Source organism: Epinephelus lanceolatus, chromosome 10, assembly GCF_041903045.1.
Source record: "Epinephelus lanceolatus isolate andai-2023 chromosome 10, ASM4190304v1, whole genome shotgun sequence".
NCBI lineage: Eukaryota > Metazoa > Chordata > Actinopteri > Perciformes > Serranidae > Epinephelus > Epinephelus lanceolatus.
The window spans coordinates 36,399,833-36,426,480 of record NC_135743.1 but is presented as its reverse complement, the minus strand read 5'-3'; the positions used below and the strand labels follow the sequence as shown (position 1 = coordinate 36,426,480).

The 26,648-nt window shown below is 42.1% G+C and overlaps 1 protein-coding gene across 2 annotated transcripts in view; it reads right to left on the bottom strand.

The window, feature by feature from the left end:
- vps13b (vacuolar protein sorting 13 homolog B) overlaps window positions 1–26,648 on the bottom strand; it is a 354,297-nt gene that overhangs the window by 69,497 nt on the left and 258,152 nt on the right. The window contains exons 36-41 of one of the 2 annotated variants that reach the window (XM_078171988.1): window positions 25,562–25,976; window positions 25,130–25,267; window positions 15,639–16,034; window positions 3,459–3,661; window positions 1,931–2,150; window positions 240–260 (exon numbers count right to left, since the gene is read on the bottom strand). In XM_078171988.1, the coding sequence (XP_078028114.1) occupies window positions 240–260; window positions 1,931–2,150; window positions 3,459–3,661; window positions 15,639–16,034; window positions 25,130–25,267; window positions 25,562–25,976 (1,393 nt within the window). The remainder of the gene's footprint in view (window positions 1–239; window positions 261–1,930; window positions 2,151–3,458; window positions 3,662–15,638; window positions 16,035–25,129; window positions 25,268–25,561; window positions 25,977–26,648) is intronic. The other variant, XM_078171989.1, reaches the window with a different exon arrangement.

The window sequence follows — 26,648 nt, the reverse complement described above, 5'->3', positions numbered from 1 at the left end:
AAAAAGAGGGAAAACATGTGGTGAGGGGCGAAGAGAATAAGAAAATGAGGAGAAGAGAAGAGTTGAAACAAGGAAAAAAGATGATGTGACTGGAACGCAGAGAATAAACAGGAAGGAATCCATATACTTTATATTTTAAGATACAGCAGATTACTAGTTTACTGTACTACACTCCTCCAGTATAAATAAGTACTACACAAGATTTTAGAACAAAAAGCCTGTTTCAAGGCTTAACTGACCTGCTTGAACATTTACAGATGCTTGAGGAAGAAAGAAACACACAGAGGTTAGAATATTGTGACTGAAGTTCTGATGTGTTCTCAAGTGGGATGTACATTTTCGCATTATGAAATTTATTGAATGTGGCAATAAAAAACAACAACAACAACCTAACTTTGACTTGCGAACATCTTTGGTGCTGTGATATTATTTCTACTATGGAATCTGAACCCTCCAAAACAATATCTCCAAAAAGAGCACTGTCGATGTTTCCACGCTTTCAGATTGTTTACATGCGTAAGAAGCCGTATATAAACAACGTGGCTGGGTAAACATTTTTGCTATTGAGTAAACAGCCATTGATTGAACCATGCCAAGCACCTGCAAAAGCTGGATAACACTGGATCTAAACTTCTGAGTGGTGTTTGACTTAAGTCGTGGCTGCTGTTTGGGATTCAAGTCCTTTGGAAAAATGTTTATTTGAAAAAAACAGTCAAGCAGAGAACTGCTGCTTTGTTTGGCCCCTGGGGGTACAAACACTGAGAGTCTCTTTCCAGAAAACACATTTCAAGGGGCAGCGAAATCTGTCTGTGGCTAATTTTTCCCTTTTTGTGAAGCAGCGAGCTGCCCACTTGAAGGTGGACAGTGTATTGTTCTTGTGCAAAAAGGGTGGATGAAAGAAAAAAACAGACACTTTTATGGTTTTGCTTTCTTTCCAGTTAGCTTGAACTTAGAGAAAGTGAGAAACAGGGACAGAGACTCCCTCCACCCTCCCTTCAATCCATCTTTCATCTCCTCCTCTGTCCATCCATCCCATCTGTCCCTGTGTCAGGCCCCTAGGGGCCACTCGCTGTGCTCTGCACTCCGGGGCCTGGTTTTCTCTGGCTGTTGACAACATGTTGCCGACAGATTTTGCTCTCTTTTCTAGTTCACTACTGTACATTCTCCTGCTTCAGCCAGCATATTAAATGCATCAAAGACCAGTGGAACAGTGCAACAAACAAAGACTCAACCACAGCTGACAGAGTGGACGGCTGGTCTACAGCCAGAGAGAAGTTTGATCCTCTGTGTATAATGTTCTTGTGTGTATCTGCGTGTGTGCACAGAGAGGACAGCACACACAAAGCACAAAGAGAGGGAATAAACAGCATGTTACTCAGAGTGGAACCAGGCAGACATGTCCGATGAAACTTTTTTCCACAGACGGCTTTGATCTGACTTTGATTTAAGACAATGTGTATCTTAAGTGACATCTCACTTTGGCACAAAGGTTCCTTTTTTTTGTTAGTACCAACTCAGTTACATGACTTTATGAATAACTGACCATGGTTACTCTTCATCCTGTGGATTCAAGGACCAGTGCTTACCCTGGTTCCAACCATTTTGAGAACCTTATCAAGAAAAAGCAGGAATAATGTATGTCCAGGTAATAATATTTCACTCCAAGTCTTGGACAATTCTTTTTGTCTGTTTGCGACTACTGCTTTGAATGCATGCTGATAAAGCAAACAGCCGTCAGGCAGTTTGGGGCACTGCTGAACATCTAGTTAGGTGCTGTTCTGAGAAATGAAAAGTTCCACAAAGCAATCATGTCAAGTGAAATGGGATTTAGAGTATAGTAACCAGCACTTTACCTAGATTTAAGCCTGGCTACACCATCAGCCCCTTGTCATCTTTGTATGAGATCAGCATGCACTATGTAAACATTCACCTGAGTCCTGAATGTATTGAAAATGCCCTGTACGCAGATCATCGGAGCTGTGCTCTGTCCGAGGAGAGGGAGAGCCCGGAGAGGGAGGTGGCTGGATGTGGCAGGTCTTTCCCTTGGAACAGCTATCAGCTGAATCTGATGCTTTCTGGAGGTTTAGGTACACCTGTAGGTGCTCCTCCACCAGCTTCAGGCAGATCAGATGTTCCTGGCCCCAGAAGACCTGTCGAGACAGAAGCACAGACTGTAAGGTGGTTGGCAGAGAACATTAATTAAAGAGTGTGGGATGGGGAAAAAGAGGAGACAGAGGCCAACAGGGATGAGAGGGTAGAGAGATTGAAAGACAAAGAGTGACATAGACAAAGTAAGTAAAAAAGAGAAAAAAAAACAGTGTGATAAGGGAAATGCTAGACAGTGACACCGACTCACAGCTGATGCATAAATACGTAGGTTGAGAATTATTTAACATTCTTTTCCAAAACAGGAAGAGAAGCAGTCAGGGTTACCCTCGTCATCACCCCTTCATATCCTTTCTAACATTACCCAACACAACCTCACATCCTCCTTACTTACCCGCGGCATTCCCCTTCCCGTGCTCCATCAAAGCGAGTCTGCCTGGGGTTTGGACTATGGACCAGGAATCTCTGAGTCAAAAACTCTTCACACATGGAGCTGCCTGCCTGCTTGCCCGCTACTCACTAGCTTGCAAGGGTGGGTTATGACTAAACTCTAAAAACAGGAAAATTTGGGGATTTTTTTCCCAGGTTTTTGGAAAGAGAGCACGAGAAGAAGGAATCGGAAGGAATTCCGGTGGTTTTTGTACAGCACTTGATTAAAACACCACAAATGCCAATATTTACAGTGGGAAATGTATGATTACGTATTAAGTGTTGAGTTACGAGTCATGTTTCTGTTAATGGGCACGCAATAAAAGCATTAAGGGAACCATTGAAAAAGGGGGAGGGGTAGGGGGTTCCCCCTGAAGAAGTAATGTGGAATAATACATTAGTAATAATGCGCTCAGTTAGTCACATTGAAAAGGGACTTTTTGGTGTGGACATTATGTAACTTCTGACAGGAAAAAAGGCACACATAAGATATAACCCCCCCTAAAAATAGCCTAATATTCCACCATTTAAGCAACAGATGTGACTCAAATCTACGGTGGAATTACAGCATGCAATTCCTACTGTCATCACTTTAGCTGCAAAGAGGACAGAAGCAGAGTTAAAGAGGAGTGTGATGAGCTGTGCCTGTGGGTGTCAGCTTATGAATACTGTAAGGATTCATTTGGAAACCAAAGGCACTCAAGCTGAGGTGATGTTTAAATGGGCAGCCTTGTGTTTGGAGGCTGGTCTTTAACTGAAAGAGCCTGGCTGAGGCCCTCGGGTTTCAGTGTCCTTGAGCAAGACACTGAATTCTAACCAGGTGTAGAGGTGCTGATCTGACCCTGACCTCTACAAACTGTGCCTGTGCTGGATGATAAACCTTGTGACTGAGGATGCTGAATTGATGTCATGGGTATTCAAACCTGCAGCAGGCCTCCCTTCAGGTCCAGCAGCAGTTTAGGGGGGCCAGGCTCATGTCCAGGGCTACCGCTGTGCCGACACCACCGAGCCTCCAGGGAGGTGCTGCAGGAGAACGGCCCCAGCAGGAGGCGGTTCCGGTCCTTTAGCCCTGTTCTCACCAACACATCTTGCAGCTCCAGCTGCATAGACGCAGCCTGAACTGCATCTAGGAAGACAGAAGGAGTAGCAATGAATGGCATGAGAAGCACAGGGTGGAACTACAGAGGGAAAACATATGTCAAAAAAAATTTGGACTATGATGAGGAAAAATCTCTTGTCAGCGATACACTATGTTCTAAGTGGTTTGTGGATAAAGTAGAAGCAGTTACTAATTTATTGATTACACATTGGAAAAAAAGAGGAGAGAGAGGGTTCAAATAAATGGGAAAATGTCTACAATAAATACTAGTTTCAAAGTGAAATATTGATATCTTTAATTATATATAAAAACTAACACAGTTCATTGATACAAGTGCAACAAAGCCAGATGAAACTGAAACACATAAACAATTCAACCTCAAAATTCAGTTGCACAAATGCAGGCCTGTGTGTTTTCACTGACTTCAACTACAACAGTCTGCCTTTATGCGATATCAAAGTAGCAAAACATACATTACAATTACACAAACCACATCAACGGCTTTCAAACTATTGTATTTATTGAACGTTATTAACACTTGGCTTTGAAAAAGAAGAGCATGATCTGTCATCGTGTCATCTAACAACTATGTGCAGGACCCTGCCTTTGCTTTTATGCTTCTGAAACAATGGTCTGATGACTAATATAGCTTACCAAGTTTACTCATTTTAAGTGGACTACGCACTTAAGTAAGTGATTAATTAGACCAGGTATGAGTTGTCACAGTCATGTGAATATCCAATATTTGGGTCTGTGGCTAAAATGTACAACCATCAGTTAATAATAAGCGCAGATGTGACTCCTGTGCGTCTCTCTAAACAGAGGTGTTCTGGGTTCATGGTTACACCAATTTGAACCTGAACAGATTCAAGTTCAAACTCAGTGTTTCTGTGATTAGGTAAACTGAAGGTTTTAGCAGACATGATGACAGTGAGAAAATCCTGATGGGATCCAGAAAGAGGAGCCAAACACCCACTCATCCTGAAGGAACCAAAAGTAGCAAAAGCCCCAACGTAATAAGGACAGCATTCTGTGTCCTTTCCATTAAAACAGAGATGTGTCACTGTGGTCCCACGCTGTCCTGAACTTGGTCTTTTGGTCCCATAAATCAGTGGACTGAAACCCCCTCTACTTGTCGCTGACATGGGAGGGCTGATCTGGTCAGTTAAAGCTACAGCAGCAGCAGCCCATTTGGAAACCTCAACCCTAGATGACTAATAATGCCCTGAGAAGTAGCTCTTTAAAAATGCCTTTTAACTCTCGAAATTCTCACTCCAGTCTGGCTGTAAGTCTGGGAAAGTAAAAGAATGGAGCGACACACCTGTTTCAGTCCCTAATTTAAAGTTATATGATTTAATTGTTTGACCTTTAAAACAGTTCTGAATAAAGAGTGACATTTTGATAGATACGTTTGATTGTTATATTGAAAACAGCTGTTTTTGTAAACCATGTAGCAAGCAGAGGCACCTCTTCAATGCAACTAGGGGTAACCATCTGTAAAGTGACACACATATATTACATCATATGACATCAGTGAAAACTAGCAGTCAACATATATGGTTAAAAATGGCTTATTCTTTAACAGCTCTACATACAATATAATTTGCATTTATCTCTTAAGTATTGTTCTGTTATTTCCTGTAGATAAAAACCTCACATCCCAGTTTCACAAATATGATATTTCCATGTAGTTCTCTTATATATATAAAACATTCCCTATTTAGTTAGTTGCCCTTTAAGGAACAACTTTTACAACAGTGTGTTTGGGGTTCACTTGGGGTAAATCGGGATAGATGGAAGAGATGGAACAGCGTATGAAGGGAGTGGGGGAGGAGGTGATAAATGAGGAGACAAATAGAGACATAGAGGGAGTGAGAGAGACACAGAACCGGAGGATGTGAGAGTGAGGGCTATGATTTGATGAAGATATGACACATAAGTGTCCTCACATCTTTCCAGGCTCTGTAAACTGACTAAGGAACATCTTATTCAATATTAGAGCGCAATAACACAACGGGGGGGTCCAATGAACGAAGGCTTCTCTTGAATAAATCATTCTGAAGGGAAATATTATACTGGGATGAGTCATTTCTCTCAGGAAAGACACTGTTGATACAAGTTGGCGGTTTACCTGCTAATATCTTCTGCTGTTGTGGCACAGAGAGAGCTGTTAGAGATTACTTACTGAACTGTGGACATCGGGTTTATTTTCATGGCTAGGATTTATTAGACAGCACAAGGGAACTCCCAAACTGGCTTGTTAAAATGGAGGATCTTTCATTCACAAGCACATGTGCATTAAATGCAGACACAGACAGACTCATAGAGAAAAATAAAGCCAAATGTCTGCATACAGACATGTGTAAACTCATATGCACAATCATGCACACCCAGGTGAAAAAGTGGAAACAAATACACCCACATACACATTTGCACACACACAATGTGTATCAAAGCATTCTCTCCTGTCTCACCATGCGTCATGTACAGCCCGGCTGACCACAGCATCCTGGTGCTGAAGCCAGCAGCAGCAGCCAGCACTCTTAACAATCACCCTAATTGGGAGTGGTTTTAATGAGGGGGGATCCCTTTCTTTCTTCATCTCTAACTCCATTCTTCCATCAAGGCTGGACAACAGTCAGAGGCACATTTCTCCATGCTCTCTCGCCATCCCTGCTCTTGCCCTGTATGACCATAGCACCGCTATTTAGATTTGTTTCCAGAGATGTGTCAGCACACAGCCCAGAGACATTACACTGCTCAGCTGTGAAGTACTGCCATAAGAAGGGAGGAGCGCAGGGAATGTTCAGGGGGAAAAAAAGCGCTGGGAAAGTGTTGCAGGATGAGCCAGGCGGTACCTGTGTTTCTGTGTTCGTTTAAATAGAGTATGTAACATCTTTGCAGGTGATGGGTGAAGCCACAAAAAAGAAGGGAAGGAGGAGAAAAGACTGAGAGAAAGAAAAAGAGCATGAAGATGCTTTATGATAGGAAGAAAATAAAGGAGCGGCAGCAACCTTTTTGGGGAGTGTTGACCTTAAGACACATAGTTGCAGTAAGAGAGATGATAAATACTGGATGCCAGTGGACACAACAACAAACACAGATGCAGACAGACACACATGACTGAGGAAAGACCTTTTTACAGACACCAGAAAGAATAACATCGCATAGGGATGAACAAAAATATTGTTAACTGTTAACTAAGACATACACATATACTTACACACACATGCGCACACACACGTACGCAAACACTGGAGTAAACGGACAGCTGTTGTTTTGTGGGCATTTGAGGGGGTTGTACTTTATGTGTTTGGGGTTTATGTAACTGGCTCAGATGGCGCTAAATGAAATAGATCCTGGCATATAAAACACACACACACACACACACACACACACACACATACACATACACAGTTATACTTCAACTGTTTGTGTTTACATTTCCACAAGACCATTTTACAGACAACAGTACCCTCTACACAAATGACACACACTCTACTCTCATAAACGGACTGTGACACAGCACCAACTAGAGGCTGATACACTGAACACGCACACGCACACACAAACAGGAAAGTAACGTGCAAATGTAAAAAATATTTTTATAATTTAGCAAAACTACCACACAGTGATAAAGATGTACACAGACCTTGTATGTGATAAGTTAGAGGAGGTTAAAAGTATAATCCAGGGGGTCACCATTGGGGAGTAACTACTTACATTTAACAGCCATACATAAATTACAAATAATAAATGTGACTTTTATCTGTTAGAGTTACGAGAAGAACATATGTAGCTAAATTACAGTCACTTATCAAAATGTCAGTAATCAGAAAGGGGAAATATCTAAATATATCATTTTCAATTTATATTGTACTATACAGCATTCATTTTGTTGCTTCGCTTTATGTTGTGCAGGAATGCTTTTTGGTATAATTCTGGACAATTTCTAATGGTTCTCTTGTTTGAATATGTACTGCCTCTCTTCTGCCAATCAAACCTATGCACACTTTTCAAAGTCTGTCATGCCTGTGAGCAGCCACTGTTTCTTTTTCAATAACCCCATCATCATTTGTCATATTTTAGGTAAATATCCACACACTAGGTCATCTATATCTACAAAGTGGTGTTTAAAATGTTGTTGGAGTGCTCTGCTTATTTCACAACCTTTTCGTTTGATGTATCTTAAGCACAGAGAGGACTTTTTTTTTTTCATTCACCAGCAATGCCATGTAGCAAATCTTTGTTGTTCGGTGGCCCGTATCTGTAAGTAATGTGGTTTTGGATGCATCTTCAGACGCAGCCGACCATGCCAAGGAGGATAACCATGTTGTTGGAGAAGAACACCTTTTAGTGCGGAAATTTAAACAATATTTTCCTTCTTAAATCAGAACAGGGCTCTTACTTTACTGTACAGTGTAACACTTGTTTTCTAGCAGTGAAAATGCTATCATCATTGACATTATTTGTGTTTTAAGGACCTTTCAGTTTATTGCCCAATTTAAAAGATTTGCCTGTAAAATAATTAAAAAGTAATTGAATGTAAAAAGATAAACAACTTTGATGAAGTTACAACACTGCAGGGGATTCATTCAGTGTGTGAATGATTGAGCTACGTAATGGAACTACTGTATGTCAGGATGCTGGAAAACATAATTCAGAATCAGCTTTGATCACACATAGATCTGCACACACTAACCTACACCTGCATCTCATGCTCTCACAGAAGACTGCCAGTAAACCACTGCCAGTAAACCAGTGCACACCCTCCGCAGCCTAACGTAAAACCTATGACACTTGAGGAACAAAGTGGGTGGTGGGGAAAAGGGTGGATGGAAATCTTCCTAAAGTGAAATACATTTCTGGCAAACGCTTGGGTAAGATTAGATAGGACCAGAGACATTGATTTACCGTGTCGGTTTCTCCCTGGCAGCCGTTATCTGACCACTGCCTGGCTGATTTATATCCCGAGATGCACTGGTATCAATTAGAAGAAACCTAAAGGAGTCATTACCTAACTAGCAGAGGCCCCCGAAGACTGTCTGGGATGGTGAGAGTAATAGAAGTAATATACTGTCACTCACCACAGAAATACACTATCCCTCACCACAAGACCACTATAGGACACTAGAGGAAACTGGTTTCGTAGCAGGGGACACTGTCGGCCAAAATGGCACAACGCAGGGAGCTGTGCGTCATCCAAGACATTACACAGTAAGTGATGAGTGTTGATGAGATACATATGGGTTCAATGACAGTTGCAACACAGCAAATTACGCATGGTAGATATCTTTTAATTTCTTAATATTCAGCTCTAAATGTGATCTCTTCATAGGAAAATATCTATGAAAATAACATTGCAAGTAGAGAGCTCTTAGTCCTCACACTATGCCATTCTGTTATCAAGCTTAAGCCTGATGGATTCTGACAAATTATTGGGTTTTAGGTCAAGTTTGGGCCATCTCATTTCATACAGCTTTAGGCTCAGTTTGGTTTGGGTTATTTTCAAATATAATTCACAAAAAATTGCTCTCTTTCTCTCTGGCTGCTCTGATTGTCTGTGTGTACATGTGCCTGATGTGTAATGCATAGGACATGCAGTGCCAAGCGAGTAAAGTGAAATAAACAGCATAACAAAATCAACATTATGCATTACAATAACCTGGCAAACTAACACTTAATACTGGATAAAATAAAGACCAATGTTGTTCAAGGGAGGCTTATTAAAGGAATGCTTTACCCCCTAAATGATCATTTGCATATCAATTACGCACACTGCTCAACTTGTTTTTCTTGCATGCCTCAACAATGAATGAAGAATCAAAGAATGAACTCCTGGTTGGGATTCCTTCAATGTTCACTGTTCCGGAGGTTTTTACCAGGAGCTGAAATATCCACAGAGGTCTCTTGCAGACCTGGTGATTTAAAACTGGTAAAAACACTGAATAAATCAGTTTCATGTTAAAAATCAGTGTTTTGGGGCGTTGTTGGCTTAGTGGTAGAGCAGGCGCCCCATGCACAAGGCTGTTGCCGCAGAGGCCCGGGTTCGACTCCAGCCTCTGGCCCTTTGCTGCATGTCACTCCCTCTCTCTCTCCCCCTTTCACGCTTGACTGTCCTATCAAATAAAGGCTAAAAATGCCCATAAAAATATCTTTAAAAAAAAAAAAAAAAAATCAGTGTTTTTCAGAGCTGCTCAGCTCATTATGAGGGGCTGCAATCTATGGTGGCCGGGAAAATGCAAATGGCTCTGTCTAGAGCCAGTGTTTGGTTTGTCTGTTCTGAGCTACTTTAGAAACATGGTGATGCAACATTGTGGACTCTGTGGACAAGGACCTGCTCCCTATGTTGGTATAAACGGCTCATCTGAGATAACGAAAATAAGACAATTCTTATTTTCAGGTTATTCCACACCTAAGCAAACAAACTTATTATATTATATTGAGCGTCTGCCAATATATCTCCCTAAATCCTATACACTGAACCTTTAAATCAAGCAGTTTGTTCAGGTGCTGTTGGAGAATTTGCAAGCAAGTTTCAATAACTGTTTGGTCCTTGTGCTTTTAGCAAGTAAGGCATTATACTGTATATGTACGAGAGCTAAAAGAACAGCACATTAATTGATTAGTTGGTTGATTGAAAAATTATGGCAACTATTCTGATCATGGATTCATCCTTAAAGAAATTGTTCAAGGAAAAATGGCCAACATCCTCTTCTAAACTGTGAAGATGTGCTGCTGTCGTGGGTTTTATGTGATAGTAAGTTCACTATATTGAAGATGTTTAGGTTTTGGAGTAATGGTTGGACACAGCAAGCAATCACCCCTAGGTTTTGGGACATTGCGATGGAAAATATTACATATATTCTTACCTTAAACAATTAAAAAGTATAATCATTAGATCAATCGCTAATTAGAGCAATCGTTACTTGCAGCCATAACACGTACCACTTCTCTGATTAGAAGTTCCCACCACAAGTAAGGTCTGTGGGCTCAATATGACTTCATGCTAAGAGCCACAAATGATGCATAAAATATGAGCTTTGAACATTTCTTAAAAGACTACAAGATCTTGTTTGTTTGTCTCTGATATTTGATTACAATAATCTCACAGCTTTCTTACATGTCATGCCTCTGACCATCTACCTGCCATACATCTTCGTTTTGACTTGGCAGCTGTGTGTTAACAAATACCTTGGAGGACAGTCCCGTCCCCCCCCAATTTATTAGTTGGGTTAACTTGCCAAATCACACTAGGGTGCATTCCCAATATAAATCTCTGTATGTTTGGCTTTACTCTGCTCTGCTTCTCCCAGACCATTGAAACAGAAATAATATGATAAATGGAAAAGAGTGGCTTTCTTTCAGCAGAGTAAACAAACTGACATGATCGTAACTCAAAGATTGTCCAGGGAAACAAAATAAAACTTGAAAAAAAAAGTCAAGCGGCATAAATAAATAATGGGTAGCTTTCACTTTGTTCCACGAACAGAAGTTTTCCTTTACAAGTGTGCTGGAGTAAATCACCATGAAGAAGCAGGGGGTCCGCAGAGGCAAAGGACCAAGGAGAAAGCTTTGTGTGTGTGTGTGTGTGTGTGTGTATGTTGTTGTATGCATATGAAAATGGGGGCACTCGTAACAGGGTCTGCTGATACGTATGTGTGTGTGTTCTTAGGAGATCGGGGGCACTCTATGGGCAGTCTGATGGGGAGCTGAGAGATTAGGGAGGGTCTTGTTTCATGGACCTTAAGACATATGTTCTCTCTCTCAGGCCCGCCCCCTCCTTTCTTTCATTGAACTATAAATGCCCCCCTACCTTGGGGAGTGGTGAGCCATGGACGGAGGGAGGAATGCGGGGCTTCCACTTGCTTTTCATTAACACAGGATCTGGTAACACACCTCACTGTCAACCTAATCCCCTCTCTCTCCATCTTGTCCCCTGGCAGAGGGGGGGCTGCCATGACCAGGTACAGAGCCCCAGATGTTCGGCGGACGAAGGGGGGGGGTTGGATGACAGGGTCTTCACCCCGTTGCAGCTATGGATGTATGCTGATGAAGACAGGGTGGGGTGGGGTGAGTGTAATGGCATATACTGAAGAGACCCCTGTTATTGCTCACACTTAGCAGTCTGCCTGTCTTCTGCTCCCCCCACCCCACGTCCTGTATTATATCTCCTTTCTTTCTTTACCCTTCCCTCTGCTTCCTTTATCATACTATGTGACAAACTTTTCCTCATCTGCTTCTCTGTCCTACTCATTCATTTATTTCCTTTCTTGTGCTGTATCCCATTTCTGCTTAATCTGCATTTTCTCTCTGTCTAATCATGTTTTATTTCCTACAACTTCTTTTATCTGACTCCTCCTTCATTTCTCTCACATTTCTCCATTTTTTCTCTCCCTCTGCTTCTCTATCTCCATCACCCTCCTGCTTCCCTTCATTCACAACTCTTCCCGTCCCTGTTCCTCCCTCTCCGGTTTCTCTTTGCACACTGGCATCATCCTGAGGTCTGCTCAGGATGTGGTCCATCAATCTCAGCTTGCCACTGACGACCAGCAGAGAATCAACAGCAGCAACAGTAGTGGTACATACTGCAGCAGTAGTAATACTACATTCTCCTGTCTTACATCTCTCATGTACAGCCTCTCCCGGGGGGGTCATTCCCCCTGACTTATTGTGGCAGCTCAAACGCTCAACCTAACAGAACGGGAATCCTAACCTTTATCTTCGCAAAATTCCAAGGTATCCGTTTTCCAAGGTACAGAACGGACTTGAGAGGCCAAAGTGCTGAGTGATGGAGGCGGTGCAGCTAGGCTAAAAGTCAGCAGATACATCTATTGTCAATGGCGATCAGTCTGCGTAATTGGAGACAGTTTGTCTCCTTTCAATGGCAACAAATCTGGAAACACTATGTGAAGAAGCCCTCGGGGAAAATAGCCGCGTGTGTTGTGACAAAGATCTATAAGAGTGCTGGAGTTATCAAGAACAAAAAAAAAAGAGGAAGAAACAACTGGGTGAGACAAACATGTTATTCAGCAGCATAACCTATGACATTTGCTTTAAAATATCTTTTCCAATGCCAAAAAAAAAGATCCTCTTTGTGGGCATTTCGTGCCATGCAGCATTTACAGATGTTACTCAAAGTTTTACCATGCTCTCAGAGATGAGGCAAAGAGATGAAATATCAGGGTCTATAATGAGATCTACATACAGGATCTCAAACCTCTCCGGTATTTCAGAGAGTGCTCAAACATGATAGATGGGGAGCTGAATGAAACTTCTGCTGCAGGTGATGACAGCATTAGTTTTATGGCAGTTATTGTAATGTCTTGTTCAGAACAGACACACATGATGTTATGTTTTTTGGGCCGTAACAACAAACAGTATTTCAAAGAGTCCCGAGCCAAACTGGAGATGAATGATCCAATGGATATCAATAAACACCAGCGGTCCTGATCCCAACATTTTATATGTGTCCAGTCAAGCTTTAATGTCTTGAGAGGAGCGGTGGCTCTGTTTCAAGGTGCTGGTAATTGTGTGGTAAATAATATCCATGAAAAGACAGTTCACTGCACACTAATCTCTACTTCCTGTGTTTATTGTAAACAAGTCAAAGTTCTACTATTAACAAATCTGTTTTGAAAAGGATTTCTATGTGCAAAGGAAGAGAAATCACTATAAATATCTGAAGCAAAGAGAGCAGGAGGGGATTAGCTTTCATATTAGTACAATTGTCTCTAAACTTTTTCTTTTTCCATTGCACTGCACACACAGTTTCAACTGTGTTTATCAAAGTCAACACATCAAAGATGGATGAAAGCTGAAAAGCTGGTGAAAATCAGAGCAGGGCAGCAGCGCTGAGCATTGTGTCACTGTGCAGTTATGCAGATTTGAGTAAACAAAGTGCAAATTGTTTGAGGTTTTAATTAACATTTTCGACAATCATTTTATCTGAAGTAACCCAATATAACAACATCTGTCAAGCAGATGCAAGCACTTAGGGAGCCCAGTTCCTGCTCTGTCCTCGTCCCCCTGCAAACCCAACTCAACAGGGGATGTGTTGCTCAGTGGTACTTCGGTACAAACCATCTCTCTCACAAAATTACGAGTGTTCCTTGTTCTCTCCCACATATGGCACGTCAGCCCATCACTCTCTTTTATCTTACTGTTTCCATGTGGTGGCCAATTTAAAAGACATGCCAAACAAATAGCAAAAACTGAAACACAAACCAACAGTTCCTGATCATCTATTACAGCACATCGGCTCACACCCAACGGCACAGAGAAATTGGAAGCTTTTGAATTTACATTAGCATTAGCAGTTCTGATTGTTAGAATGGAAACACTGCGATGCCTCCTGGATAATAGTCAGTGTTGATGATGAAGGCAGGGTTTGGTCCTAACACGAAAACAAACATCTCACTCTCACACACACTCATACATAAGCACATGCAAATATCTTTCTCTTTCAGGCAGCAATACACACATACTCATCAGCAGCAATCAAATACACACACACGCACTGTCTCACAACAACTTAAGGTCCAAGACTAACACAAACATCTCACTTTACAGTTTACTGACAAAACTTGTTTTTGGCAGATGAGGGCTTTGCTAGCATGTGAAAAAAGACATCAATATTCCAAATAATCCTGAAAGCAATATTGGTATTTGGTTCATAGTGTGAGTGAATGACAGAGTGTCAAATTGTCCAAAAAGGCTGAGACATCCCATACTCTTCAACAAACAAGGGCGGAAAGTGGAAAGTTTGACTAAGCGCTATGATCAATAAATATTCAGAATGTATTTATACTTGTTGTCTTTATACAACCTGCTGCTTAATTAAACACATTCTCTGAAGGAACATGTTCCAACACACCAGCTACAAATAAACTTCAATCTGAATGAATAACAAATATAAGTATGGTGCACTGGGTATAGCCCTTTAGAGTTTGTCCACATCAATATTTGTTCGGTTACACAATGACATGAAACAGAACAATTTGTTCTCCATTACATTTTTCTATTGGATATTTGGAGCTCTGCGTAACTGTGCTTCATGTTCAAAGGGCCTGGATTGGTTCCTGTTGGCACACACGGTGAGCTTAGGGTACTAGGCAAATGACACACCACAAAAAAACATGTACATTTAGTGGAGTGCATTACTGAGTCTTAAAATTGTGGTTTCTTTAAAAGATGATAAAATCTGCCAAATGGGGTGAGGTCATTACAGTTGTTTCCAATGTAGCTCCACCTGTTTCAAGAATTCCCTTGAAACAAGTGGCAATGTTTTTGCAATGCAGCAGAATAAGATGGATCACATCAGCGGTATAATGTTTTTTTCATTTTAACATTAAGAAAAAAGCAATAATGAAGTAAGTTATTTCAGGTCTAGGCCCTTGTTACTTTAGAGTGAAACAACATGGGTCATTTACTGAGCTCAGGGGCGTCTTTGTAGGGGGTTTGAGAAAAGAATATAAATTGCTTCAACAGTCTAAAGCATCAGCAACCATACAACCAAGATACAGCTAACTCTTGGTTGTATGGTTGCTTCAACAGTCTAAAGCATCAGCAACCATACAACCAAGAGTTAGCTGTATCTTATCAAACAACAGTTCCGCTTTTCCATGAACATCTCTGATCACAAGGTTTTACCACAAACTTTTTTTTGTTAGTTGGTATAATTTACAATTGATTTCCAGTTTAGGGGGCTCTATGTTTCCAGTTTGAACATCAAGGTGACCTTCATTAGAACTATGAATATTAAAACTGGCTGGCCCATCAGGGTAGCAGCTGTCAAAAGTGTTTTTCATTTTGTTACTTCCTTTGGAGGTTCAGTCAGTCACAAATTTATTTGGCAAATTACAGAAAGTATGGTTTCATGTTTCTTCACCTGTGATGCAGTGCATCTGTGTTGCTTGTACTTCTTATGTGTCTCTGGCAACATAAGCTCAATGCTATTTTTTTAGTTTCTGCAAAAAACAATGGATGTTTCGGTTTTACTCACCCTCTATTCTAGGCCCCGACTTCATGTTCAGACTTCCTGTCATGGACGACACTGTTACTGTCACGCTGGGCCTCATTGGATGGGCCTCTGTCTCCATGACAACTACAATCTGGTCAGTGTGGAGAGAGACCTTGTGGAAGGACAGCGCCAGGACCCTGATGCTGCTGGCTTTACCCAAGGCCGAGGCTTGATGGTGAGGCTCTGAACGAGGAGGACATGCTCTGGGTGGTGTCTTTGTAGGGGAGGTGTGAGGGGTGGAGGAAGCAGAGGGTGGTTTACTGGAGGTATCCCAAGTGTAGTTTGGTAGGACTTTCTGCAGGTAAGCTTTGGCCTGCTCCAGCTTCGCCAGTGTGGGGTTGATTTTCAAAGGGCGTGATAGCTCCACATTTAACTCAGCTGTGGAGAGAGATGGAAAGTAAGAAAATGAGGGAGAGAAGGAGACAAAAGATAGGAAACAGTGAAGAAAAAAGACAAGGGAAAATGCTTTTAAAACTGAGTTGTTAAACAACAACTCTCTCTTTGGACAGTTTCTAAGCAGTCCGTCTCAAAATTGGGGATTCTCTCCTGTGCTCATTCTGACTTATACTTACGAAGTGTGAGAAAATGAGAGAGCGATGCTTTTGGGCAGGTTATAAAACATGTGTTTACTGTTGAGACTAAAAGAAGCTACCTCAAGTACATTAAGTAGCGCACACACTAAATGTACGTTTGTGCAAACTAGGGATACTTTACATTTGTACATTTCATATGTATCACATTATCGTTTCAAAAGTACGGTCATGCATTTGCTAACTGTCACCAGGAGTCGGAGGGGATGGTGGATGGCATGACACCTTGGTGAGACACCTGCCAAGCTGCAGACCACTGTTCAACACCAACCAACAACAAAACCAATTGAATTTTAGCAAGTCATCATAGTATTTCAAGCTGCTTTTTAGCCACCACAAGTGGGTGTTTTTGAGTGAACCATCATTGTGTTTCCAACACAGATTGTTCCCAGAAAAGCGGCTGTTTTTTACCAAGACATCACTGTGTTTCCTGTGGGGATTCTGCCACCAAAACCGGGTATTTATGCCAAAACTTGATATTTTCCTAACCATAACCAAGTGGTTTTTTGCTTAAACATAACCACATGTTAACAACAGCCTTGTTGAAACAAAAAGAAACATTAAGTTTCAACATATCTGCTACAAAACAACATACAAAAGTAACATATCTGTTGTCTGCAAAAATGTAAAGTGTCAACATTTATTCTGGCAGTTGGATTGGTTATGTTTTATTTTGTTTTGTTGTGAGTGGGAAATTTATATTTGATATATAGTCTTTACAATAAGCAATTTAGTAAAAGGCTGTTTAGTCCTCCTCTGCGCTACATCAGGCCCTCTTAAACTTTGTGAAACCCCGGACCTGAACTGAATAAAAACCCACCATAAACTGGACACAATCCATTGGAGGGTTTTAAGGAACGGCAGGCTTCATCAGTGTCCAACTGAGCAAGATCTGTTGCTATCTAACCCATAGAATACTGCATGGTACCGTGTCTCATAAATCAAACTCTGAACTCTTTTCTCCTCTTCTAATCACTCAGCTTTGCATGCAAGAACCTGTTAAAGAACAGCTGTGTCCAGTCTCAATCTATATCTCCTTGAGTTTTATGCACATATGTGCACACACACAATTACTGGCTGCCTCACTGTAACATCTTAACGTGACATTGCGGAATAGCAGAGGAGAATCTTTTCTTCATGCCAGCCACATAAATCCAAAACTCCACGTCTCTCCTGTTCTACCTCTCTCCCGCTCTCTGGTGTGTTGCAGCCTTCAAACACTTGACTGGAATTTACAGAGACACATGAATTAACTCAATGCCGTTTTACACCACTTCCATTATCCCATTTTTCCACTTGGTCATGATGATGGGAGAGGGAAGCGGCCGAAAACAAGCGCAGCTGTTTTTCATGGTCTCATCAAGGCACCAGTGTTTAGAGGGTTTTTAAGGGTTTTAGGCCTCCCGTCTGTCTCCTCCCCAGGTAGGAGCACTGGATGACATGAGTGGGAGTGCTGCCAAGGGAGGCAGGAGCACGCGCGCGCACACACACACACACACACACACACACACACACACACACACACACACACACACACACACACACACACACACACACACACACACACACTGACTCTGCCCTCACGATTCTCTCTCATTTAATCCAGTGGAAGTGAGGCACATGGTCAAATGGAAGGATGGCTGGAGAGAGGAATTGGAGGAAAGATAGGTGGAATTTGCTGTGCAATGTAGCTTATCATTTCCACTTGACTTATCACCAGGAAACTTTCCAGTGGTGGAATAAATAGCCTGCATGCAGCTGTTCATCCAGGTTCCTCTGCTTCCCTCCATTCTTCTTTCACCCTTTCATTTTCTCCCTCTGTTTCATGTAGCTCATCCTTCTGCTTCTTTCTATCTTTTACTCTTCCTCCATCCCTCAATCTAATCAACCCATCCCCCCTCTGTAATCACATAAAGCTGTCTCTGATCACCCAGTCAGGGCCAGAGCCGGGCCTTGCCTGGCTCTCTGCACAGAGAGACCTGGTCCTCATTATCGATTGTCCTCCATCCTGAGGTCCCTCTCTCTTCCTCTGCCCAAAAAACCCATCCTACCCCCAACATGCAGCCATTTCTAAGGGATTTATTACCTATATTCAGAAACTCACCTCTCCTAAATGAGCACTGCTATGAATACAGTTCATTCTAACCCCAATACTTAACCCATATGTAAATTTTTACTTGATATGAAGCATTAGTCATGAGTAAAACATCTAATGTACAGTGCGCCTGTGGAGTCATCCTTGCCACATCTTTCCAACCGTCTAAAAAAAAACCTAACAAAAAAAATCATATACACCGATCACCCAAAACATTAAAACCTCTGGTGGGTGAAGTGAATAACAATGATCATCTTGTTACGATGCAATGTTCTGCTGGGGAACCTTTGGTCTTGGCATTCATGTTGATGCCCCTTGACATGCTCCACCCATCCAACCCCATTGCAGACCAAGTAAACCCCCTCATGGCAGTGGTACTCTCTGATGGCAGTGGCCCCCACAGTAGGACAGTGTGCCATGCCACACTGCAAACACTGCTCAAGAACTGCCCGAGGAATGTGACAAAGAGGTCAAGGCATCAACTTGGACTCCAACTTCCCTAGATCCCAAATTGATCAAGCATCCATTGGATGCCCATGGAATGTGCCAGAACCCCTGAGATACCCCTGCTCCAAGGTGGGGCCACCTTGGCACTGCCGATGCTGAGTGGTGTTGCAATAGTGGTTGGGTGGGAGAAGAAAGTCAGGTTAGGCCAAGCCAGAATCAAAGATTTCCCAGCAGAACATTGCACTGTAACGAGATGATCAATGTCTTTTATTTCCTCTGTCAGTTGTTTTAATGTTGTAGCTGATAGGTTGAATTGCTTCAGGACCTTATCTGGACATGGTTGAATGAACTGAGATTCCTACAGCTTTTATCATTAAAGGCAACACAAGAGTCCACAACTTCTTGTTAACTGCACATCATGCAGATAAAGATATTATAATTCCATTCAAAAAGATTCATTTATACTATATTTACAGCAATATTTATGATAAAGGGTAAGAGTAATTAAGTGCAGCACACAGCTTATCTATTAGTTCAATCATAATCAGAGTTGGGTAAGGGTTACTTTAAAGGTAATCAAATTCCTTTACTGCGTTACTTTTTTGAAAAGTAACCAACTACTTTACTGCGTTACTCCCTGAGTAAAGTAACTCAAGTACTTTTAAAGTACTTCCTACGTTACTCCCTGAGAAAAGTAATTCAAGTACAAGTTATGGAGCACTTGCCCTTCACTGAGATCCAATTCTCCCATCACAGCCGTCACTTTGACCAGTAGAAACACAGAACGATCTGCTGTTGTAGACAACTGTGTGACAACACCACCCCAGCGTTTTTAATATTTCCTCTAGGGATGTTACCACACAGAGTAAAAGGGGGAAATGATGGTGTGAAACAGCAGAGGCACTTTGTCAACCCGCTGAGTTACTGTCATTAGCATCAAGCTAGCAAACAATGTTAAACTGCAGAGGCTACCAGCTTCATTTGAAACAGACTACATTATAGACGGTCCATTATTTATTAATCCCTCTGTGTTTTTATATATTTACTTTTTATCCGCTCCTGTTGCCTTGATAAAGTTAATGCATCGTGCCTTCATTTTAAACTCAACACTTCCTGAATTTGTTTCAAATTAAAAGCCCCTTATAACCTCGGCTGAGAGAATCCCTCCATTTTCTAAATGGGCTTTTATTGTGAAACATTTGTAGGAACTTGGTTGTGGAGGATACAGTAGCTTGTATGTTTACATACGGTACTTCAAATGTAGCTCCTGCCATCTGCTGGCGCTTTTTAGGTGACTACAACAACATTTGGGCTGGCACATGAACAGACACAGTGACTCAGATGATAGTAAAAGTAATAAAAATAGGACAAGAATAACCCGATGACATCACACACACTGTGAAAGACGACCGGAGATAATTGGCGTGTACCATCGTGTAGTGTGTCGTGTCTGTCGGCCAAGTCACGGCACGATTTTATGAATCCACGATCGTGTAATGTGACATAGTGACTGTCAGAACGGGCAGAAAAGTTGTGTAGTGTGTACCAGGCATAATACAAGTCCTGAGTCTGACCTGTCTGTCAGCGAGTCCTCTTCCATCTATTGAGTCATGGGGGTTTTACTGACGATCCTACATAATGTTTTAGACTCCACCGTAGACAATGACAGCATTTCTTCTACCACACAGCGAGCCACAAGCTTCATGACTTCTTTCAGACTGATAGGTTTAACGTTATTTCCGTTAGTAGAACCAAACGACAGTCATTGCTGTTTCGGAGCTGAAGGACCAGCGTTCTAAAAGTAACGGAAGTAACTGATTGCTTGTTTGAAAATGTACTCAAGTATTTGATTACTCAAACAGCAAACTAACGCGTTAGGTTAGTTGTTACTGCAAAAAGTAATCAAAGTACTCTAGGGTTAGGGTTAGTTACTTTGTAACGCGTTATACACAACTCTGATCATAATGCATCTCATTAAATGACTTGAGGCATATAACATACTGCACTTGAGCTAACTGACACGCTTCTAAATGTATGCAATACTTAAGGTATTGACAGACCGGTCAAAGGAAAATATCTGTTACTTTACTTTTTCAAATGACAGCATGATAGAGTGTATCTGAATTAGTTAATTTAAGTTGTGTGAAGTCAGAAACAACTGGACATTGGAAAAGAAAGGGACCACAGCATCTGTACAGCTTCCCCCTGGTTGTATTCAGCAGCCCATGGAGCACATTTTTACTGCAGTGGAGCAATGCCAAAAGATGAATCTAATAAAATCACATCACAGCATTATATGGCCTCAAGTGGAGTACATCTGTCATTTTCCTACGTTTGGTTGTTTCACTTGGGCTGGAAAGGGAGTGTGTGTGAGACGGCCTCAACAGTGGTGTTCAGTGTGGTTTCACTGTCCAGGCAAAGATGGCATAAAATGAGGAAAGTAAAACCCTCACTGCAGAAAAAAAATCCCCCCCAAAACAAAAAAGCTTTTTACAAGCCATAACAGACTTGTACATTTTACAGACTGATATGCAAAATCCTGCATTTATGGATTAAGATGTAACACAGCACTATGACAAAGACTTGTCTCAACCATACACACTGCTGCACCTCTTTAACACTGTAAACTGAAGAACTGAGAATACAATCTTATGTAACACTGCTTCCAAATGTGCCTGCTCTGCTTTAGGAGGGCAAGGAAAGACTGCAGAGACTTTTTTAAATTAAAGGGAGGAAATATCAATTATTGAGAGAGTGGTGGCACTTTCATCGCCAAGCAGGGTGAGTCAAAAGAGGGCTTTTCCAGCAGTGACATTCTCACACTAGTGTTTTTATTGGGAAAACCTTGGCTTCAGCCTTAAGACTAACGGCTATTTAAAGCTGGAGACTGTCAGTGGAAGGCCTGTGCAAGGAGCAGGCATCAAGCCTAGAGGTTGAGAGGTGGTGTTGGTGTTCGCATACCTTTAAAGAACAGGACTTAATGTGAACAGGCTGGGGGGAATCATAGACTGGCCCTTCTCAGGTGTCAGCCTCTATTAGTGCTGGAGAAAGCGGGAGATCAAGGTCTGACAGAGGCACGTACACACACATATATATCTCTGCAAAGTGGTGAGGCAGATCAAATATGCTTATTACCCAGGTTACTGTGCCTTTTTGGCGAGGTCATGCATGACGCCGTCCCCACTTTGAACCTGGTGTTGGGTATATGTGTGTGTGTGCAACCACAACGAACATTGTTTTCATTCCAACCCCACCTTTGATTTCTTTAGCTGACTTTTACGCTTGACTCTTGACAGCAGAAGGCCTGTGTCTGACACAGGTGGCAATGTGTCCAATTACACAGGGTCTGTATGTGAAGGGTATGTGCGTATGTCTGTGTTTGCAAGGGCTAGTCCTTTTTTTTGGGAGGTATCTGTAGAATCCCACTGTCACAAAAAAAAGCCTCATACCAAGTAAGGCCAGTGACACGCGCCTCAGATACCATCTGACTCGAATTAGAGTGGTTCTGGACGGTTCGGAGGGGCACAGGCTTGTATACAGTAACTGACAACATTTCTACGAACCCATAGCTTGACGGGAACCAGGGACACGGGAGAGTAATGGTTCCAATTTGTTCTAGCTAATCTATCACCTGTTGCTTCTCTCGTCTCCAAGTGGTAGCAGTTACATCTCTGGACTCACTCACTGACCCTCTCAAAGACTGGAGCTGAGTAGGAAAGATGAGAGAGGGAGCAGAGGAAAGTGTATATGTGTGTTGTGTGTTCACTGGTCAATCACTGCTCATACTGAAAAAAACAACCCCATCTCAGCTTTTTATATGTATGTGTTTGCTGGTCAAGCCTTGAACCCTCCTGGTTTACAAATGTGGCTTCCTGTATGTATCCGTATTTGTAGTGTTTATATGTGTATGTGTGTGTGTGTGATGAGCGGCTGCTGAGTGAGGGTCAGTGCTGAAACACCATCCAGTTTATAGTACACATGTTACAAGTGTTTCCCACTCGGCATCCTTGGGAGGGCAGCTTTGATTGGTCTTGCAGAATAAATGCTGCTGAAATTGCGAGCATATTGCTGTAAACACACAGCAAGACGTGGCCTCACGGCGGTCTGCTCTCCGTTTGCGCCTCGTTGAAATAAATCAAATGTGAAGCACTGTCGAATCAAAGTAGAGCTGCCAGACATGATACACACGCATCGCAAAACACACACAGCGACAGACAGTTATAAAGACTTGCACATGCAAATAAACCATCTGTGAAAATACCATGGGACTGATAAATAAAATGCTGAATGCTCTTTTTCTTCCTAATCCTGTCTTTATCGATCCTCCCTTTGTTCTTCTTAGCATCTATTGTTTCATATTCAGATTAGAGAAATCCAAACAAATAAACTTGACTGACTGGAGGCATCAAACCATGTCTCACCAGGTGAAGACACTTATTAAACCTTGTTATGAATGATGCAGATGCTTCAGTTCAGACTGACAACAGGAATTACTGTTCCGCAAAGTCAGCATCACTGATTCTCCTGCTCTTTCTAACGTCTTCCTTTGCTCCTCCATTCCTGAAGAGGATAATAATCTTCACCAGAGAGTCATCTAACCAAACAGCTCACAGTTGTGTGCGTGTGCCTGTATGTGTGTGTGACTGTGCGGGTGAAGGGGTGAGGGAGAACCAGTAGCATGTGTGGTCAATTCTAGATATTTCCAGCACAGCCTGACCTGGGGCAACCTCACACTGAGCCTGGATCCTGTCTGAGTCATTTGGGAGGGTGTTGTTTATATGTGTTGTGTGTGTGTGTGTGTGTGTGTGTGTGTGTGTGTAGAGAGAATGAATGTGAATGATTATGATTGAAGTTATCCCAGTGAGACAAGGATGGCTCTGCTCTTTACTAGTTCAAGGGAAACACCTGACTGTAATTGTAGGATGTCGACATCTGCGCTTCAACTGAACACTAGAATCAGATGTAACTGCAGCATAATGTAATCGAGGTATGACAGGCAATAACCCTGCTCAGTAAAACATCCTGTTAATAAGTCACATAAAGTTGTAAAATCAGCACTGAACATTATGTGGTTTTGAACAGATAAATATATCAAGTAAACCAAAATATATTCAAATTTCAAAAATAATACTGCATCTACTGCTGTTCTTCTTTCTTGCTCTTCTCGAAAGTGAGATTAGAAATCAGAACAGTACATACTCTATGCTGAAGGACAGTTTCTCCTTACTCATTACATTAACCTGCCTCTCCTGTATACAGAGAATTCCCATCAGACGGGAATCATATTTACCATATAAGCTCAAAACCTGACTGAAAAATGATGTAATTCATGCCTCATGGAAAGGTCATGCACGCTGTAATTTGACTGCTGGCGCCATCTGGAATGAGCAGAGGGGTAGATGGACATTGGTGCTTTGCGGCTCTATTGTGTGATTGCAGTGGTGTACAGAGAGCTGCATTGTGTGGTGTGATTCCAGGTGGACAGAGAAGCTGTGGGCTTTCCGCTGACAGCAGGAAGGGATGGGTGTGGGCGTGGGGGCTATATGCTTCCCCGAACCGTCATCAATAACACCTACAGTTCAGTCTAGAGTTCTTTTTTGTATACATGCAGTGTGTGTGTTCATGATTGTATGCATGTGGAAGAAAGACAGACTATATGTCAAGGTATGTCCATAGTTTTGTGTGTGTGTGTGTGTGTGTGTGCATCTGCAGCATCTGGCCTACTGGGTTCAGGGAGCTGAACTCTGAAGGATGTCCTGCGCCTACACACACTCTTCATGAAACCCTCGTAGGGATAACAAGGTTGCACACACTCATATGCTCAAAAGCCCACTCACACTTTTATTCATTGCTGTACTATTTGGGTAGGATGTCAGTCACACCCTTAGGTCAACAACCTTTGCTTAAAGCTGCTCATATGGATATCATATCAGCCTAAAAATAGACAACCCTGTGAAGAGCAAATCCACAGGAGCCTGACATTGCACATGTGTACACACTAAAATCCACAGGAGCTTGTATTCTAATGTTCACAGTGCGTATTAGTGGTATCAGTAGCCTACTGTAGGAAAAACTGCAAGGTCTTTTACACTGCTCATCATTTGCACACAGAGCATAAAAGTAGACTTTTGTGTTTGTGTCTGGTACAGTATGCTTTTGATCAGTGTGTATGCGTGTGCTCCTCTTGCTGCTTCACAGCAGTGGACATTTCCCCCGAAACGGGATTAAATGTGAGACGGATGCCTTAAAATAGTAAACGAGCATGTTAGCGTGAGTATAAAGACGTTGCATGCACTGAACAATGTGTTTTTTCTGTGTATGTGTGTGTGCGTGATCCCCACCGGGTCCATTGAGGAAATCTTTGATCTGGAGGCAGAGCAGAGGGGGAGGGATGCCCGTTTTACTGTCTACCTCTCCAGCTACTGTCTGCAGCCAAAACACATTGTAGTCCAGTGACTCTGGCAGAGTCTTTCCTGGGTCTGGATGAAAGATGAAGAAATTAAGAAAGAGAAACAAAGAGGAGAAAAGGAGCAAGGAGAAAGAGAACAGGAGAAAGAATTGGTGTCAATGTATTTAATAGATTTTATATTTACTGTTATGATAGTTTTCCTTTGTGGGTTTAATTGGCTGGCAGCCATGTTGTATTCCCTGTACTTTAAATAGGGCCTATATCTTTACAGAAGATCCAAATCCCACCCTTTCCACTTATAAGATCCTTTTGGTACATCTTCCCCACACAAACTTTGACAGTCTCCTCTCCTAATGTCTCTTACCTAGGCACTTGTAGTCAGAAGCTACTCCTCTCAAGGCCACGTCAAACACAGAAAGCTCCATCCTCTGCTTGCGGTGGTGGCAGCTGAGCAGAGCCGAAGGTTGCATCACCTGGATGTACAGGAGGGGTTCCAGCACCTGGTCCCCAGTCCCTCTTCTCCCTGGCTGCCTCACTATGGTCACACCCAGTGCTTGGCGGGCTGAGGAGCGGCTGGGAGTTGGCAGGCCACCCAGGGATAGCAGGCTGCCTTTCAGGAGGGGAGAGGCCGGCTGGGAGTTGTTGCTGTTGAGGATGTCCTCAGCTGTTAGGCCAGCAAGGGAACCCTGGGCAGCTGGAGCAGGGTCTGGAGTAGGGGAGGCCGAGGTCGGAGGAGACTCAGGCAGGATCTCAGGCTGGTTGAGGGCACTCTTTCCCATCTAAAGTAGAAGCAGAAAGCTCATTTAGTACAGTGTCAAGCCTCACTTTCCAAAAATTCACTATAATTATTTCAGGCATTGATTCAACAAGATGCTGGAAACATTACTAAGGTTTTGGTCCATCATAACTTGCCCGCATAATGCAGTTTACACAGATCCTGTTGATCCTATCTATATACATCCACTGTTTGGAGGAACTGGCTGTTCATAATAACACATTGTACCAAATAAAATGTCCACTCAATGTAGATGCAAGCAAACAGACCCTCTTATTACCAAGAGAACTGCAGAGTTCTAATTGCCTGTGACAACTATGTATTTGTTTTCCTATTTTGCGTGGGACAGTGTTGAGCTGGTGCCCAGAAGTCTTTCACTTTCATATCAGCCAGATCACATTACCAGTGACTAAGTGTAAAGAGCAGCTTTTGAATATACATCATACATTTAAAGTCTTGAGTCAGCTAGATGGGCAGTGACAGACTGAACGGAATAGACTAACTGTACTGTGCAAATCCATACTACAGTGAAAAACACGTCATTATGTTGGATTAAATTCAGTTAAATGAATTTGGACTGTATGAAATTACTCTCGTAAACCACATAAGGTAAGGCCAAATTTAAAAGTTGATTTTAAATTATGTAATATTGATCCTTTGTACATGTACACCACTA